Source organism: Peromyscus eremicus, chromosome 4 (genome assembly GCF_949786415.1).
Source record: "Peromyscus eremicus chromosome 4, PerEre_H2_v1, whole genome shotgun sequence".
NCBI lineage: Eukaryota > Metazoa > Chordata > Mammalia > Rodentia > Cricetidae > Peromyscus > Peromyscus eremicus.
Genome location: NC_081419.1, coordinates 128637906 through 128655981, shown reverse-complemented (window position 1 = coordinate 128655981; position 18076 = coordinate 128637906). Strand labels below are relative to the sequence as shown.

The 18076-nt window shown below is 40.2% G+C and overlaps 1 protein-coding gene across 5 annotated transcripts in view; it reads left to right on the top strand.

The window, feature by feature from the left end:
- Positions 1–18076, top strand: part of Ncoa6 (nuclear receptor coactivator 6) — an 85340-nt gene that overhangs the window by 50713 nt on the left and 16551 nt on the right. For 2 of the 5 annotated variants that reach the window (XM_059261717.1, XM_059261716.1), the window contains exons 9-12: positions 1791–1937; positions 5501–6611; positions 9015–9136; positions 12342–15350. In XM_059261717.1, coding sequence (XP_059117700.1) covers positions 1791–1937; positions 5501–6611; positions 9015–9136; positions 12342–15350 — 4389 coding nt within the window. The remainder of the gene's footprint in view (positions 1–1790; positions 1938–5500; positions 6612–9014; positions 9137–12341; positions 15351–18076) is intronic. The other 3 variants (XM_059261720.1, XM_059261719.1, XM_059261721.1) reach the window with 3 other exon arrangements.

Sequence of the window (18076 nt, the reverse complement as noted above, 5' to 3'; positions counted from 1 at the left end):
ATAAAAATGCAGGTGAAATTCAAAATAGAGATTTTTGCTTTGTTTCAAACTATTTTTGCTTAATCTTGTACTGGTAAATTAAAATGTCCAGACCAAACATGTATTTTATTAGTAAATTGAGATTATGCAGTTGAACAAAAATGAAAAGATAAGTACAAGGTTTTATTGGGGAAAATGCCCTTCTAGTTACCAATTTTGATAATCCTAGTTAGTAAAATAGTAAGCATGGTATTTGTTAAGTTTGATTAAAGTATTAAAGGGGACTAAGTTCAAAAATCATTACTTTTATAGTTTTATAATGCCAATGCCTACTCCTTAGAGAGGGAATTCCACTAGTTATACCTAAAGGAGATTTATTTATTTATTTTGTAAGGTGCCTCTTGTATGAAGAAAAAGCAATGGAGCTTAATGTGTGAGAGGTAAAACGATTACAGTAAAACTTATTCATCTCCATGTTTATTATTTATTCTTATTAATCATTGATCTAGTGCACATGACTGTGCTTGGAGCTTTTCAGTAAGGCATAGAGAGTGTCAGTAAAACTCATTTGATAAGAATATCCTCCACCGAAAGACACCCATTGCCTACCCAGAAAAAACCCTTGCATCTTCAATGCAGCATAACAAAGGCATGCTCCCATGGTTCCTGGTAAAATTAAGTTGCTCATCAGTCCTTTCACTCTCTTATACTTGATTTTGCTGAAATACAGGCTCTAATATTTTAATTCTAAAACACTTTTAGAAATGTAAGAATGTTTCTGCTCCAAACTTCACTATTCCGGCCATCTAGCCCTAGATCAGTGGAATCTGGGTAGTCCCTTCTGCAGAGATGATTACTGATTTAATTACAACAAAAGCATGTAAATGGGGACTTGTTGCTGCTAACAGAAGGACAAATGTATATTTGTCTACAGAGTTTTTCAGGGCATTGAAAATTTGGCCCTAATAAACAAATTTTAAGAGAGCTTTTTAGGTATTGTTGCTCTATGAAAGAGCAGTTGATAATGCTTGCCTAGGTGGTCTCGCCACATCAAGACCTGTGGTATGCACATGAGTGGATCTGAGATTCTCTTTATTGCAAACTTGTTTTCTGAAATTAGGCCTTCCTAAAGGATGTAAACTTGAGTAAGATTACATTAGAGCATGATTTTTGGTACCATAGCTATCAGAATCACAGCAAACCTTACAAGAGAAAGGCATAAGTTTAATATAGCCTCACTTTGAAGCTCCTGTGAATCCTTGTCTCTTCCAAAGAGATAAGCACAACACTGTTGGGGGAGGGAGATTTTTCTGCAAAGATTGTCATCCATTTCCCTCAAAGGGGAAAAAAAATATCACCCATCTATCCTTAATCAGGACCCAACTTTTTCTTTTATAGTATTTCATATCAATTTGTTTGAACATGAGAGAATTCAGCATATTCCTTTGGTGCCTGTGTTACAGTATATAAATATTGGGAGTCCATTGTATTACAGAGAAAAGTGAGCCCACAAACCTTGCTATGGTATGGCCTCAGATCACATGTAGGGAGCAGATTGCCATCTTTTCCTTGGCATGTTTTAAGTGTAAATTTTTTAGTATTTCTTTTTCATTTTGACAATGCTCATGTAAGGGATTGTATTGATTTTTTTAACCATCTTTCCCAACCTTATTATTAAAGATCCTACCAGTGTGACAGAAAGAGCTAAGCCAGTGGAAACTTCATGCAGCTCATCCTTCCTTATTCATTCCATATCTCAGCAAGAGTATAAATTTGCTAGGTAACTGCCTTACTCATTGTTTTCTATTAAGGAATGCCTAAACGCCTCCCACCTGGCTTCTCAGCAGGACAGGCCAATCCGAACTTTATGCAAGGTCAGGTGCCTTCCACCACAGCAACCACCCCGGGGAATTCAGGAGCCCTTCAACTGCAAGCAAATCAAAATGTCCAGCATGCAGGTTTGTTTACTTTGATTTAATTAGCCACATTTATTGAGCATTGATTATGTGGTAAACGCCTTGATAGACAATAGACGTATACAAATGAACAAGTCCTTTAATTTCTCACACATAGATAATCTCTGGGAAATATGGAAAATAAGTTATTTTTTTTCAAGAACCAGGAAACACCTTAGGAAAGAAATGAAACCAGTTAGAGCAAGAGTCATACATATGCATGAACACACGTGTGCACATACATGCACACTTCCTTTTCTTTCTATAAAGGACTAAATAGTAAATAGCTTAGGTCATTTAGTCTGTATTGCAACTATTCAACTCTACTCAGTGAGGACAACAGTGTTCCAAATCCTTGCCTGTTTTCAAACCAACCATAGGCCTGATTTGCTGATCCCTGGATTAGAACTTGCTCAGGCAAAAGGCATTTCTGGGAAAAGAAACCATAAATTCACAGTTACATGGGTATATGGCATGTTTGAACATCTGCAACTATTAAAATCTCTGGATAGTACATATTAGCTTCATTTATGCTGAATATCTAAATTCTGGTAAGCAGTGTGGCACTTTTCCAGTTCAATCAGTACCAGTAGTATAGTATATAAAAGAAAGTTTGGAGAGGAAATAACATAAAGTGGATTGGCTAATAAGTACACCTTGAAGCAGTTTTGTAAACCCAAATTTCATGTTTCTGGGTGTCTTCTGGTTGCTTAGGAACTAAGTAATTTTTTGCTGTTTCTCATGAAGTAGTTTAGACTAAGTTAGCTTAAATTTTTCTGAACTCCAACTTTCACTGTAAACTGCTTCAAGAATGAGAAAAATTCTAGGGTCTGCAAGATGTCTCAGCAGGTTAAAGTGCTTATTCTGGCCTTCCTAGCCAATGGACACATATATGCCTACACACACACACAATAATAATAAATAAATAGATAAAAATTTAATTTTTTAAGGAATAAAAAAGAATGGGGGGCTAGAGTGATAACTCAGTGTTTAAAAAGGCTTTCTGCTCCCAGAGAACCTACATTTAGTTCTCAGTATCTATATCAGTGACTCACAACCTCCTTCACTTCTGGCTTCAAGAGATCTGATACCCTCCTCTGGCTCCATGGGCACTCATACACATGTGGCATTCATTTATACAGATACATACACATAAATAACAATTTTAAAAGTTTTTTAAAAGAATGAGACTGGGCATGGTGGCACTTGGGAGGCAAAGGTGGGAGGATCTCTGAGTTCAAGGCCAGCCTAACCAACATAGTTCCAGAACAGCCAGGACTACATAGAGAGACCCTGTCTCAAAAAAGAAAGAATGAGAAAAGTTTTGACTTGATAACTAAAAAGTTCTTATTGTCCCTTGAAAGATGAGAGGAGAGTGGAACACACTACTCGATTTTTACTATCTGCTAATATAAAACTGCATTCCTGAGTTCTGTAAGCTAATGTTTTATAAGTCTTAGGGCCAGAGAAATGGCTCAGTGGCTAAGAGTACTGGGTGCTCTTCTAGAGGACAAGGGTTTGCTTCCCAGCATCTGAATGGTGGCTCACTCCAATCCTAGGGAATCTGAATTCCTCTTCTGGCCTGTGAGGCACCAAGCATAGATGTGGTATACAAATATATATATAGGCAAAACACCCATACACATAGAATCAAAGTGAATTTTTTTTTTAAATTTATAATTCTTCCACCCTGGCACAGCTATTATCTTCTTAAATGAAGACTTCTATGTGTCCTTATTGTTTTGATTTCTCCATTGAGTCTGACTAAAGCAGCGTCCTCTTGTCTGCCATTTTCTAGTTTATTACCCTGTTTTATTTTTGTGTTAACTTTTATTATTTACTGAAAAGTTGTCTTTTTATATTTTGTCTCTTGCCAACTATGCTCTAAAGAAGCAAAGGTCTTACCTATTCTGTTTATTGATACTAAATCAGCACTGAAAATACTCAATAAATAATTATTGCTTGGATAACTATATACTTGCATATGACATATACAATGGTTGTGAAGTTCAAGTTTGAATTTATGAGGCTGGATTAGAAAGCCTTCCTGAAATTCAGGAGAAATTGTGATAGAGTGAAGGGGCAGTTTATGCTTACCCCTCAAGCTAGAGCGTGGATTGGCTTTGTAACTTCATTAGATTGCCACTTAATAGTGCCTATTTAAAGTTAGATAGATAGATAGATAGATAGATAGATAGATAGATAGATAGATAGACAAATAAATAGATAAATAAATAACAGAGATAGGGCATAATTCATTTGGTAAAGAGCTTGCTGTAGAAGCATGAGAACCACAGTTTGAATCCCAAGAACCCACATAAAAGCTGAATGAGTATGACAGCTACCTATAGCTGCTGTGCACATGTACATACATAGATCAAAAATGACAAGGATAAAATAAATCACATGAGCTCAACGGATGTATAGCACAGTAATAGAGTTATTGCCCAGCAGGTAAGATACCTTAGGTTCATTGTTTTTATTTTTGGTGTTTTGAGATAAGATCTTACTATGTAGCCCAGGCTAGCCTTGAACTTGTGACAGTTCTCTGGCTTCAGCCTTCTAGGTGCTAGGATTACAGGCATGAGCCACTATGCCCAGCTGAGATTTTTTTTTTTAAGCCAAACACAGTAGTGCAGATAAAGGCAGGATGGATCACATTATTTCAGAGCAGCCTGCTGTATAGTGAGGCCCCATCTCAACAGAACAAACAGTAAGCTGGAGGGTTACTCAGTGAATCAGGTTGGGTAGATTGGGAGTGTAATAGAATACATGCTAGGTAGTCTCCAGCACCACAGTGAGATTTGGGAATAAAGCAGGTAGCTATAGGAAAATCCCAAGCACCCAACAACAAACAAACAATGCAGCAGGCCAAGACAGTACCTTTGGTTTAAAGAGGACTTAGAGCATGTCCCCTGTGGTCCATGAGGGACTGCCACAGAGTAGGATCACTAAACTTTTAGGATCCTCCTGTTCACAGCTTCCACATCAGAAGTTTGTCATTTTTAGGTTACTTCAGAGGAACCCTCTTCTTAGGAAATATTGTATATTATCTTCTTTAAAGTGCAGCATCCAGATTTCACACACATAGTTTTTGAAAGGCATAATTACTTTTCCAAGAAGCGTTTTTTAAATGTCTTTATAGTATTTCTGAGTTTTTTCTAGAGGACACTGATACATTCTTTGTTTCCCTCACTTAGTCATAATAAAGCTCATTTTCTAGCCCATGGTATTTTTTGTTAATTTTTATTCACAGTAAGATAGTTAAGCTTTGTTATAACAGTGGTAATGCTTCATTTAATCTGAAAGTAAACTTTATCTTTTAATGTTATCTTTAAGTTACTATATAAGAGTAAAGATATGTTTCTCCTGCTGTATGATCATGGAAAATAAAAGCAGTTACCCCATTCTATATCATACCTCCAGAGTCTAAAATACTCACAGAAAGAGTGTCAAACACATTTATGTTGGTTATTAGGTACATGGATGATGAGTGTTTTTCAAGGTAGTTTGAGTATCTTAATAATTTGATGATAATTTTTCATTCCTTGTTTTTATTTCTTAAGGTGGTCAAGGAGCTGGTCCTCCTCAAAACCAGATGTCTCACGGGCCACCAAACATGATGCAACCCAGCCTCATGGGAATTCATGGCAACATAAACAACCAACAGGCTGGTAGCTCTGGAGTTCCTCAGGTGACCCTGGGCAACATGCAAGGCCAGCCTCAGCAGGGCCCACCATCTCAGCTGATGGGCATGCACCAACAGATTGTACCCTCTCAGGGCCAAATGGTCCAGCAACAAGGAACTTTGAACCCTCAAAACTCTATGATCCTTTCAAGGGCCCAGCTTATGCCACAGAGCCAGATGATGGTGAACCCTCAGAACCAAAATCTTGGGCCTTCACCCCAAAGGATGACCCCACCCAAGCAGATGCTTCCCCAGCAAGGCCAACAGATGATGGCACCACACAACCAGATGATGGGGCCGCAGGGGCAAGTTTTGCTCCAGCAGAACCCAGTGATAGAGCAAATAATGACCAATCAGATGCAGGGGAGTAAGCAGCAATTTAACACTCAGAACCAGTCCAGTGTCATGCCGGGACCAGCACAGATAATGAGGGGACCAACTCCGAACATGCAAGGAAACATGGTGCAATTTACAGGACAGATGTCAGGACAGATGCTGCCTCAGCAAGGGCCTGTGAACAACAGTCCATCTCAGGTTATGGGGATTCAGGGGCAGGTTCTGCGGCCACCAGGGCCCAGCCCACACATGGCCCAGCAGCATGGTGATCCTGCTACATCAGCAAACAGTGATGTCAACTTGTCTCAGATGATGCCTGATGTTAGCATGCAACAAACCAACATGGTTGCTCCACATGTGCAGACCATGCAGGGAAACAGTGCTTCAGGAAACCACTTCTCAGGCCATGGGATGTCTTTCAATGCACCATTCAGTGGTACACCCAATGGAAACCAGATGTCTTGTGGTCAAAATCCAGGCTTCCCAGTCAATAAGGATGTAACATTAACAAGCCCATTGTTGGTCAACTTATTGCAAAGTGACATTTCTGCAGGCCATTTTGGTGTAAATAATAAACAAAATAATACCAATGCAAATAAACCGAAGAAGAAGAAACCACCTCGGAAAAAGAAGAATTGTCAGCAAGATCTAAAGTAGGTTATAATCAGTTAACCTCAAATATTGCTCGTTTGTTTCTGTGTAGACATTTGTTCATAGAAATTTTTAATCATGTTTAAAATTAGGGCTGGGAATGTGGCTCTGCAGAGTGCCTTTCCACCATGCACAAGGTCTGGACATAAAACAGGTGTAGTGGTAGACTCCTGTAACTCCAACAGCATGTGGTAGCAGGAGAATCAAGAGTTCAAGGTCATCCTCCAAAAATTTGAAGTCAGCCTGTTCTCCATGAAACTCTTCCTCTAAATTTAGGATAGTACAATTCTCAGTTCATAGTTTATCTTATCTTCATCTGTCCTCTTTTCCATTGTCTTTTTGTTTATTTTAAGGTAAATTTGCTTTGTAAAGATGTCAGTGCCACTCTAAATGATAAAGATAGTTCTTTTATAATCAGTTTCCCTTTCAGTAAAAGTTCCCCAGAGGAGCTCTTTCATAAGATACAACAGGAAAGGTAATTAACAATTACATTTCATACCCAAAAACTACATACTCAGTTATGTTTCTGACTTTTGACTAAATGTTTCTTGAAGGAGTATTGTTTGAGGTGGATTTTCAGCCTTTTAATCATAAAACTGGAGTTCAGAGACATTATTAACAGACTAATGAACATAAAACAGTTCAATTCCTGCTGTTATCAGCCTGTCTGATTAACGTTTTTCTGGTGATAGGTTCCCTCACATAGGCTGGAAGTAAACTTGCAGTTACTCATTTGCCATGAGTATGCATTTGTGCTGATGTCACCAACCTTCTGAGAGATCGTAACTGTTCATTTAGACTTGTAAAAGTACCTGTACAGCATTGGGGTTCCTAGGAAGAAGAGACAGCAGGCTGAATAGGAAGATAACCTGCCTCCAGTTCTGCTGTTAGCTTACTGTGAAGCCTGTTTTATACAACTAGGGCTTTTGTTTTCTCATCCATAACCAAGGGGGCAGATAACTGGATTTTGGTGGATTTTCTTTCTTTCTTTCTTTCTTTCTTTCTTTCTTTCTTTCTTTCTTTCTTTCTTTCTTTCTTTCTTTCTCTTCTCTCTCTCTCTCTCTCTCTCTCTCTCTCTCTCTCTCTCTTTTAGTTATAAATTTGTTTGTTTGTTTTTAAAGTGAAAGATAGCACAGACTCCTCATTTGTGTTTTGAAGTAAGTAAATCGTCATATAAGGAACAAAGTGGCAGAGTGATTGGGTTGTGCTTTAGGAGCTGTTACGTGCAGGGAGTTTGGGGTTTTTCCCTCTCTAGTTTTTATGTGTATGGGTAGTTTGGCTGTGAGTATGTCTGTGCACTAATGCATGTGTATCTGGTGCCACAAGAGGCCAGAAAAGGGTGTCTTGTTTCCTGGATCTGGAGTGACACAGTTGGGAGCTGCCACCATGGGTATACTGGGAATTGAACCTGGATCCTCTGGAAGAACAGCCAGTACTCGTGACCTCTGAGCCATCTCTCCAGCCCTGTGCTACTGCTGGTGCTTTTCTTTAAAATGAATGTATGTGGTTTATAAAACAACATAGAGTGTAATGGGACAAAATACTATCTAAAAGTGGATGACTGTAATCAGATCAAAGGGAAACTATGGTAGGAAAGAAAGGTACAACTGGGAATAAGAAACACACCAAATAAGGAATGTAAGCACTATGGTTTCTCAGAAATGTGGATGTTAAGCCAGGCATTGGTGGTGTACAACTTTAATCCCAGCACTCAGGAGGCAGAGGCAAATGGATCCGTGAGTTTGAGGCCAGCCTGTTCTATAGGGCAATTTCCAGGATAGCCAGAGCTACACAGAGAAATGTTGTCTCAAAAAGCTAAACAAAAAAATGTGTAAGTTAGTAGGAAAAAAGAAAGTTTTCATTTTTTTCCTTTCCTACTAAAATTCTAAATTACAAAAAGAATCCTAAGTTAGAAAAAGAATCCTAAGGCCAATGGTTATGTCTCCAGTCTTTATTCTGTAGCAATGTTAAGTAACTTTTTTGTGGTAGTCTCTACCTTTCCTCTCAATACTACCTCTACCTTATAGTTGTTGAGTCGTTGGCACCTGATTTTAATTTACTAGCCACACTGAATACTTGTTTTTCAGGAATAGCACTTCAAAATAATGGTAGCTCAAAATCCCCATCAGTCTTTAAAACACCTAAGGGGTGTGTCACGATATGAAACATTGTATCAGGAATTAGAAGGAGACACTCAGTAAGTACAATGCTAGGATTAAGTGAATTTTAAGGCTTAATGAGATGGCCAGTTTACTCTTACGTCAATATTGAGTGTCCACACTAGAAAGATATAAATAATGATGAGAATGATATGTAAACATATTATAGTTGTAGGTAGGAAGAGATTGAGCTAGGTTCATGTATTTCTTATACAACTTACTCGGTTGGTACTACTTATCTTTTAGCACCCCAGATAATCGTACAGCTGGTCTAGAGGAGGCTGATCAACAGACATTACCTGGAGAACAAGGAATCAATTTGGACAACACAGGTCCTAAACTGCCAGAATTTTCAAACCGGCCACCAGGTAATAAAATACTAGCTAAAATTATATCCTTTGCATTGCATATACACTTTTACCAGGCTTCTTTCTCTTCAAGAAAACGATAATGCTTTGTCTGCTAACTAGTCTGCTTCAGACATTGAATGTGTAAGCTCTGCACTGATATTTAAGTAAATACTTCAAGTTTAACTTCTGTAGGCATACATGTAAATTCACACTTGCACACCTGCTTAATTGGCTTCATTAGAAGTCCGCAAATCAAACTGAATGGAAAGGGGCTTTTTTTGGTCAGCATAGTAGTTCTAGTTGGCATCAGAATAAAATATAATAATATAGAGAACTTTTCATTGTATCCTGCTTGCCTGCAGTTCTTACTTCCATAGACTTTCTCAAAGCAGAGAACTACTACTAGGATTTAAAACAAGATGACGTCTTGTAATTCTTTAAAACATAAGTAGTATATGAAAAGTAACAAAATACATGCCCATGTGACCACTGTCAGCTTAATAGCTTATAATGAATAGTGCCGATAGTATTGAAGCCCCTTCTTTGATTATAGAATGTTTTCTTTTCAGTGTTAAAGGATGTAGGTTTATGAAAATCTAAAATTCATTCAGGTATTATGGAACCAAAACCAGATACCACAATATCTCTACACCTGTTTTTTCTTGGCCTAAACAATGACTTACAACTTTATTCCAGAATGACAGTCAAAGTTTCCCAAGCCCTCTCCAATGGATATAAAGAGTTAATTGGGCCAGCCTGGTCTACAGAGTGAGTTCCAGGACAGCCAGGGATACACAGAGAAACCCTGTCTCAAAAAACCGAAGCAGGGGAAGAGTTAATGTTTTATTTCTTCCTCCTGAGTAATTTTACCTCCTTTTTGGCATAGTAAAAGTGATATTATTTTTAGGGCTAACCTTTAGTCTACCTTTAATTTATATATTTCAAAATATCATCATTATGATGTCAAGACTTGATGTTACTTATTACAAATTGCTTAGTATACTACAGTTGTCACTAGTGAGTCACAGCAGCACTGGTGAAGCTAGGTAGTCTCTAGTCCTTGGTGAGTATGTTCAGAAGACATTGTGAGCAGGAAGGTAGGTCCTTCTTACTCAGGCATATCTGAACTCTTGTGTGGATTCCTGAATTCCTTCAAACATTTATTGCCTCCTTTCTGCAAACTGGGAACCTGCAGGCTGAATTTGGCCTTTAATGGATTTGAGTTGCTATTGGTGTCTAAACAAATACCTGAGTTTAATTGACTTTAGAAATAGGCGATTGCTCTGCAGTTGGGCAGTGTCCACAGAACCCTGCTGGTTTATGCAGCCTAACTTCTCTTCTTTACTTCTGCCTGGCCCCTAAAGGCTTCAAGGCTTTGTGTCCCTTGACTAATAAATGTAGTTATTGATTGTGTTATGGGGCATTGTACATACCTGGCTTTCCCTCTCGACCCCAATCTGTCTTCCTATCATTGAGCCCATTGGGACTGTTTCCTCTAGCTTCTGGACCCTTTAAGCCTTTAGCTGTGACTTTTGAGAGGCTGCTGTGTCATCTTTATTACTGTCTTTGGTATTTACTGTGCTGTCTGATAAACTCACTTTAAAGATGTAAAGTATCTGTGTTATAACCCTGACCCAAACAAACTTTTTCAGAAATTACGATTTTCTTAATGTAGGAACCCCAGACTATATAAGAACCCGTTGTGTTTGACCTGTTGGAATGCCAGATTTATAAATGTCAAAAAGTTACTTGGGCCTAAAACAAAACAAAACAAAACAAAACAAAACAAAACAAAATAACGGATTTTAAAGAAAATCTTCAAAATTGAGCCAGGTGTGGTGGCACAGGCCTGTCTATATTCCCAGCATTTGCAGGGTGGAGGCAGGAGGGTTAGCAGTTCAAGACCATCCTCAGCTACATAATGAGTTTAAGGCCATCCTGGGATACTTGGGACCCTGTCACCAAAAAACAAAGACAAACAAACAAATAAAAACAACTTCAGAACTGGACTCTGCTCGTTGGTACCGTGGAGATCTTTCCAGAAGACAGTACTCTGTTGAGCACAGAGTCTAACCAAAGCGTTGGTAGTCGCTCTGAGAAAATCTTGACCCAGAATTTCTTCCAGCTGCCAGAGCCAGTTATTCATGTTCTTGTACTTTCTGGAAACCTTCCAAATTATTTTTCATGCAACAGTGGAATAAATATAATAATGGAATCACATCCCCAGCATATGCCCACTTTCCTACACTGAACCACCTTTACTCTTGGTTTAATTTGAATCTTCCTTCTCTTTAAGCTGATTGTATATGGTTTTTATTCAGAAATTTCAAGTAAATCATTACAAAAGAGGGAATCATATAGAGGTTGTCTTCTTCAGATCTGGAAGGCATTGTTCCTCAAAGTTTTTGTCCTCAAATTATCTTTTATTCCTGAGGTCTGTTCTTCTGGCTTATTTGTTCTCCAATTGTGGATTCATAGATAATACTTTTCCAAATAAAGATTTCTGTATACAAAAGTAAATAGAGATGAATATGCATAAAAAGTTTAGTACTTCATTTTATTTCAACATAATTGCTCTCTGTTTATTAAACTGATGCAACCTAGGGGCAATACAGTACATTCAGCTTTCCCCAAAGGATGGAACCCAGAGGATACAACATAGTCCATAGGAGACCATGAACCAGAGTAATTGAAATCCCATTTCAAAGAACTCAATCTTAAAATTATATCTTTTACTTTTATTGAAGGAATAAAAAGGCTGTTTTCATCAAAACCAAGTCTTGAGAAAAACAAGTCCTCTGCTATGAAAAGAAAGCAGTTTTTAAATATTTTATTTCCCATACACAGTGAAATACTGATTATTTCTACATGAGACCTAAATACTGGACAGCCACCCATTTGCTGTTGATAGAGTTTTTTTCTTTTCATGTTCAGCTCGTAGATTCAACTATTTATAGTGCATAACACAGTCTTAATACAGTAATGCTTCATTTGCAGCCTAAACCCCAAGGGGCTTCATGTTCTTAATGCTTTGCTTTTTGCTTCCTTAAGCAGTGTGCCCCCTTGCTTGTGTCACATAATGAGGGGCTGTCCTGGGAGCAGCATGCCTGAGCTGTTTGTGCACAGTCTGCTACCTATGAGTACTGCTTAGCTATACTCTAAAGGTAGCAAAGTTTTCTTGCTGAAAAATCTAACTTCCCTGATTTTGGGGGGCTTGTTTTAGGTTATCCTACTCAACCAGTTGAACAGAGGCCACTGCAGCAGATGCCTCCTCAACTCATGCAGCATGTGGCACCCCCACCACAGCCACCACAGCAGCAGCCACAACCACAACTGCCTCAGCAGCAGCAGCAGCAGCCACCACCACCTAGTCAGCCACAGTCTCAGCAGCAGCAGCAGCAGCAGCAGCAGCAGCAGCAACAACAACAACAACAACAAATGATGATGATGCTCATGATGCAGCAAGATCCTAAATCCATTAGGCTTCCAGTTTCCCAAAATGTCCATCCTCCACGGGGTCCTCTCAACCCAGACTCCCAGAGAATGCCCATGCAGCAGAGTGGCAATGTACCTGTCATGGTTAGTTTGCAAGGACCTGCTTCTGTGCCACCATCACCTGATAAACAAAGAATGCCAATGTCTGTGAATACTCCATTGGGAAGTAATTCAAGGAAAATGGTATACCAGGAGAACCCACAGAATTCTTCTAGCTCACCACTAGGAGAGATGTCCTCACTTCCTGAAGCTAGTGGCAGTGAAGTCCCATCTGTTTCAGGAGGCCCAAATAACATGCCCTCACATTTAGTAGTTTCTCAGAATCAATTAATGATGACAGGGCCCAAATCTGGACCATCTCCCCTTTCAGCAACTCAAGGTGCAACTCCCCAGCAACCTCCTGTAAATTCCTTGCCTAGCTCCCATGGCCACCACTTTCCAAATGTTGCTGCTCCAACCCAGACATCTAGGCCTAAAACTCCAAACAGAGCCAGCCCCAGACCCTATTATCCTCAGACACCCAACAACCGCCCTCCCAGTACAGAACCTTCAGAAATAAGTCTGTCACCAGAAAGACTCAATGCCTCCATAGCAGGACTCTTCCCTCCACAGATTAATATTCCTTTACCTCCCAGGCCAAATTTAAATAGGGGCTTTGATCAACAGGGCTTGAATCCAACCACTCTGAAGGCCATTGGGCAAGCACCTTCAAATCTTACCATAAATAATCCTCCTAACTTTGCTGCCCCACAGTCTCATAAAGTAGATTCTGTAGTGGTGAATTCTGGAAAACAGTCTAATCCTGGGACAACAAAACGGGCAAGTCCAAGCAACAGTCGCAGGTCTAGTCCTGGGTCCAGTAGGAAAACTACCCCAAGTCCTGGAAGGCAAAATTCAAAAGCCCCTAAACTTACTCTAGCTTCTCAACCAAGCACAACCCTGTTGCAGAACATGGAGCTGCCTAGAAATGTGTTGGTCAGTCCCACTCCGATTGCCAATCCCCCTGTATCTGGAAGCTTTCCTAACAGTAGTGGGCTTAATCCCCAGAATCCCGCCGTGCCTGCGCCTGCAGTGGGGGCTGTTCTTGAGGATAACAAAGAGAGCGTGAACGGTCCTCAGGACAGTGATTGCCAGAGTTCCCAGGGCAGGAAAGAGCAGGTAAATGTTGAGCTGAAAGTAGTCCCTACCCAGGAAGCTAAAATGGTTGCTCCTGAAGATCAATCAAAAAAGGACGGGCAACCTTTGGATCCTAACAAACTCCCCAGTGTTGAAGAGAACAAAACTTTGATGTCTCCTGCCATGAGAGAAGCACCAACATCATTAAGCCAACTTCTTGACAACTCTGGAGCTCCTAATGTGACCATTAAACCCCCTGGGCTTACAGACCTGGAAGTAGCACCTCCAGTAGTTTCAGGGGAGGACCTCAAAAAAGCATCTGTCATTCCCACACTGCAGGATCCGTCTTCTAAAGAACCCTCTAATTCCTTAAATTTACCTCACAGTAATGAGCCGTGCTCAACCCTTGCGCATCCAGAATTGAGTGAGGTCAGCTCTAATGCTGCACCAGGCATCCCTCCAGTCATGTCAAGACCTGTCAGCTCTTCCTCCATTTCTACTCCTTTGCCCCCAAACCAGATAACTGTATTTGTTACTTCCAATCCCATAACCACTTCGTCTAACACATCAGCAGCCCTGCCAACAAACTTGCATTCTGCATTGATGTCAACAGTCGTCACAATGCCCAACGTGGGTAACAAAGTTATGGTTTCTGAGGGACAGTCCGCTGCTCAGTCTAACGCCCGGCCTCAGTTCATTACACCTGTCTTTATTAATTCATCTTCAATAATTCAGGTTATGAAAGGATCACAGCCAAGCACAATTCCTGCAACCCCATTGACAACCAACAGTGGCCTGATGCCTCCCTCCGTCGCAGTTGTTGGACCTTTACACATACCTCAGAACATAAAATTCTCTTCAGCTCCTGTGGCCCCCAGTGTCCCCACCAGTAGCCCTGCTCCAAACATACAGACAGGCCGGCCGTTGGTCCTTAGCTCCCGAGCCACTCCTGTTCAGCTGCCTTCCCCTCCTTGTACATCCTCTTCAGTCGTCGCTCCTAATCCTATCCAGCAAGTAAAAGAATTAAATCCAGATGAGGCTAGTCCTCAGATGAACACCTCAGCAGATCAGAGCACTCTGCTCTCTTCACAGTCAACCACAGTAGTTTCTCCCCTTTTGACCAGTAGTCCAGGCTCCTCTGCCAATCGGCGAAGCCCAGTCTCATCCAGTAAGGGCAAAGGAAAAGTGGACAAAATTGGCCAGATTTTGCTGACCAAGGCTTGTAAGAAAGTTACAGGCTCTCTGGAGAAAGGGGAAGAACAGTATGGTGCAGATGGAGAGTCTGAAGGCCCAGGGCTAGAGACCACAACTCCTGGGCTAATGGGAACAGAACAGTGCTCCACGGAGCTGGACAGTAAAACCCCAACACCCTCAGCACCCACGCTACTAAAAATGACCTCTAGCCCCATGGGCCCAAGCTCCACCTCAACGGGACCCATCTTACCTGGCGGTGCTCTCTCCACCAGTGTACGCTCAATAGTAACCACACTGGTGCCCTCTGAGCTCATCTCCACAGCGCCAACCACAAAAGGCAATCCTGGTGGCGCAGCATCTGAGCCACTTGCGGGTGGCCTAGTGGAGGAGAAGGTGGGATCTCATCCAGAGCTTCTACCCAGCATAGGTATGTACTTGAGCTTGGCATCAGCTCCTCGGGTCAGTTTTTGCTGGCCTGTCCCACAAGAGAGAAAGCATGAGCCCTTTTCTACTTAAAGGAAGAAAAATGGCCGTAGTCGTAGACTTACTAACTGAAAGGACATTGAAAAATATACTTTTAAATCCCGTGTTCTGTTTATATTCATTAACGTGGTTCTTTCCTGGCTTCTAAACATGTTTCATTTCCATATATATATAAAAAGCATTTTCATACACACTGTCTCACATCATCTTTATACCAACCATGTAATGTAGTCTTATTCCTTCCTATGGGTGAAAAGATTGAAGCTCAGAAATGCTTAATATTTGTTGAGCCTATACTGTAAGTCTCCAGCCTGGCATGGTCCCTTGGGTGTGAACAAAGACTTCTCTATACCCTTTCCCATCATGAAGACTTACTTGTTCTCTTTGCCTTGTCCTCATAGTGTACTAAACTCAGGGACCTTTCTGATTGGGCTGCTCCAGAAAATCTTACCAGAAAACCAGGTTTCATGATAAATAAAAGAAGATCCAAGTCGGGAAGAGTCAGATAGGCTTGAGTTGATAACTGTACCAGCATTTGCCAGCTTGATGGGCTGGGGCAAGTTTTACTTTTCCTCCTTTGTAGTATGAAGACAATAATAGTTACAAGATTTCAGTGAGGTAGTGCATGTGATATGCTTAGCATAGGACCTAAAATATGGTAATTGATCATCCATGGTTTAAGTGTTATTGCCCATTTCCTTTGGACATGGTCTCTTTGTAAATTCCAACAATGGATATCCAGTTCAGGTCATTTCTTGTATACTGCAGAGGGAGTTAATACTGGAAGCCTAGGTGTCCCTACAGCTCCTTACTCCTTTGAGGTTCAAATGATGCAGAAGCGCCATGCATGTTCTTAGAGACTAGTCAGTCTTAATGGTGCCCATACTTAAAAGGCCTCTATCATATCTAAGCCAGCTAATAATACCACTTTCATTTATGTAGCTAAAATACTTATAGTGCCTACTAATTAGGAGAAGGAACAGAAATACAAGCTTTAGGTTATGATCAGAGTTCAAATTTTAGCTCTACTGTTTGCCAGTTACAGTCTAGTGAGTTCCTTGTACTTGACTTGTAAAGTGGAGATTGTAGTTCTACCTCCCAGAATATGTAGGATTCAGTGAGAACTTGAATATCAAGTGCCAGCCTACTGCCTCAGATAGAGATCTGGAAAGGTTCCTTCCCTTCTTTCTCCTGCTTACCTCAGTGTTAGAGATGCAGGGAGGGGTGAGGCCTGCAAAAAGTTCATTGTCCTTATAGGAGAGAGGGACTTTGCTAGAGAGGGCTCTGTGTTTCAAGTTTGAATTTTGTTGATGTAGGTAACTATACGAATTTAAAAGAAAGCTGGGCATAATGATGCACGCATAGGGAGTAGGTAGGGAGGTAGGGAGGAGGTAGGGAGATCAAGAGCAGGGCCATCCTCAGCTAAATACTGAGTTTGAGGCCAATCTAAGCTACATGAGACCATGTTCTCTGCTGCTAAATATTTCCATTTCTGTTTCCTTTCAGGGAACTTTTCCCTCTGATACTAAGAGAATAATGATGAAGTAATTAGAAAATGTTTTTATTTGGGTCACAAATAATAATAAACATGGAAGCTTTCAGGAGATAAACTAGCAATTAGAAAGGGTTCCGTTCTAGTTAAGACCGCCTACTTTGTTGTAGTTGGTTCTGTTCTTTTCCAAGGGACTTCTGTGCTTTTGTCTTGAAAAATGTGAGAAACCAATCTGAAGTTAAGTAGATACTAAGATATAATTTTATGCCTCATCAGAGAAGCATCCAGAATAAACTCTTTGATTACTAAGCACAGAGAGAAATCTACAAAATTCAGTTTCCACCAAAGGATAAAACTTATTCTTGTTGTTTGCCACAAATTTGAGGCCGAAGTGTTAAGATGAGAGGACACACCCTTGACAGCTCTGGCAGACTGGAGCCTTAAATTTTTACTGAATGATCCAGGAAGGTTCTGTTCTAGAGTGTGTACGTGTATTCTTGTTCTCAAGGATCTTAAGTTTTTTCTGCCTTTCAAAGACTAATTTCTATCTTTAATGTTCCTTTACATTTTCAGCCTAGCATATTCTTTTGCTTTGGACTCCCATGGCACTTTACACTTTATGTGTCTCTTTCCATGTGACATCATAGTGCAGTGTACCACATGTATTTATCTTATCTTCAATACTAGGCTGAATTTCTGATATGCAAAAAGACACAATCTCTGAGGATGCCTGGCACAGTGTCTTGCCTCTAGAAGTTCTTAAAACTATTCGTTAGAAAAGTAAATAATACCATATTGATTTACTCATTTAGGTATAAATTTATTGTCTGTTTTATGCCCATCACACTTGCTAGATGCTATAGAAGAGTACAGAATGATGTGTTTTAGTAATCAAGGAGTATGTTTAGTCTCTAGAGGGATAAGTCAGAAGTTTTTAAATGTTGAGGGATTGGTATATTCTAAAAGTAGCTAGGTTGCTTACTAAGACAGTTTTTAATTTTTCAAGAAAACAGCAGTCAGGCCTAGTGTGGTGGCACATGCTTATAATCCCAGTACTGTGGAGGCTGAGGCAGAAGGATCAAGAGTTTAAGACCACTCTGAGGAAACTGAGTAAGACCCTGTCTGAAAACCAAACGAAAAGAAAAGGAGTCACTACCTGAAATTGGCCCTAAAATTGT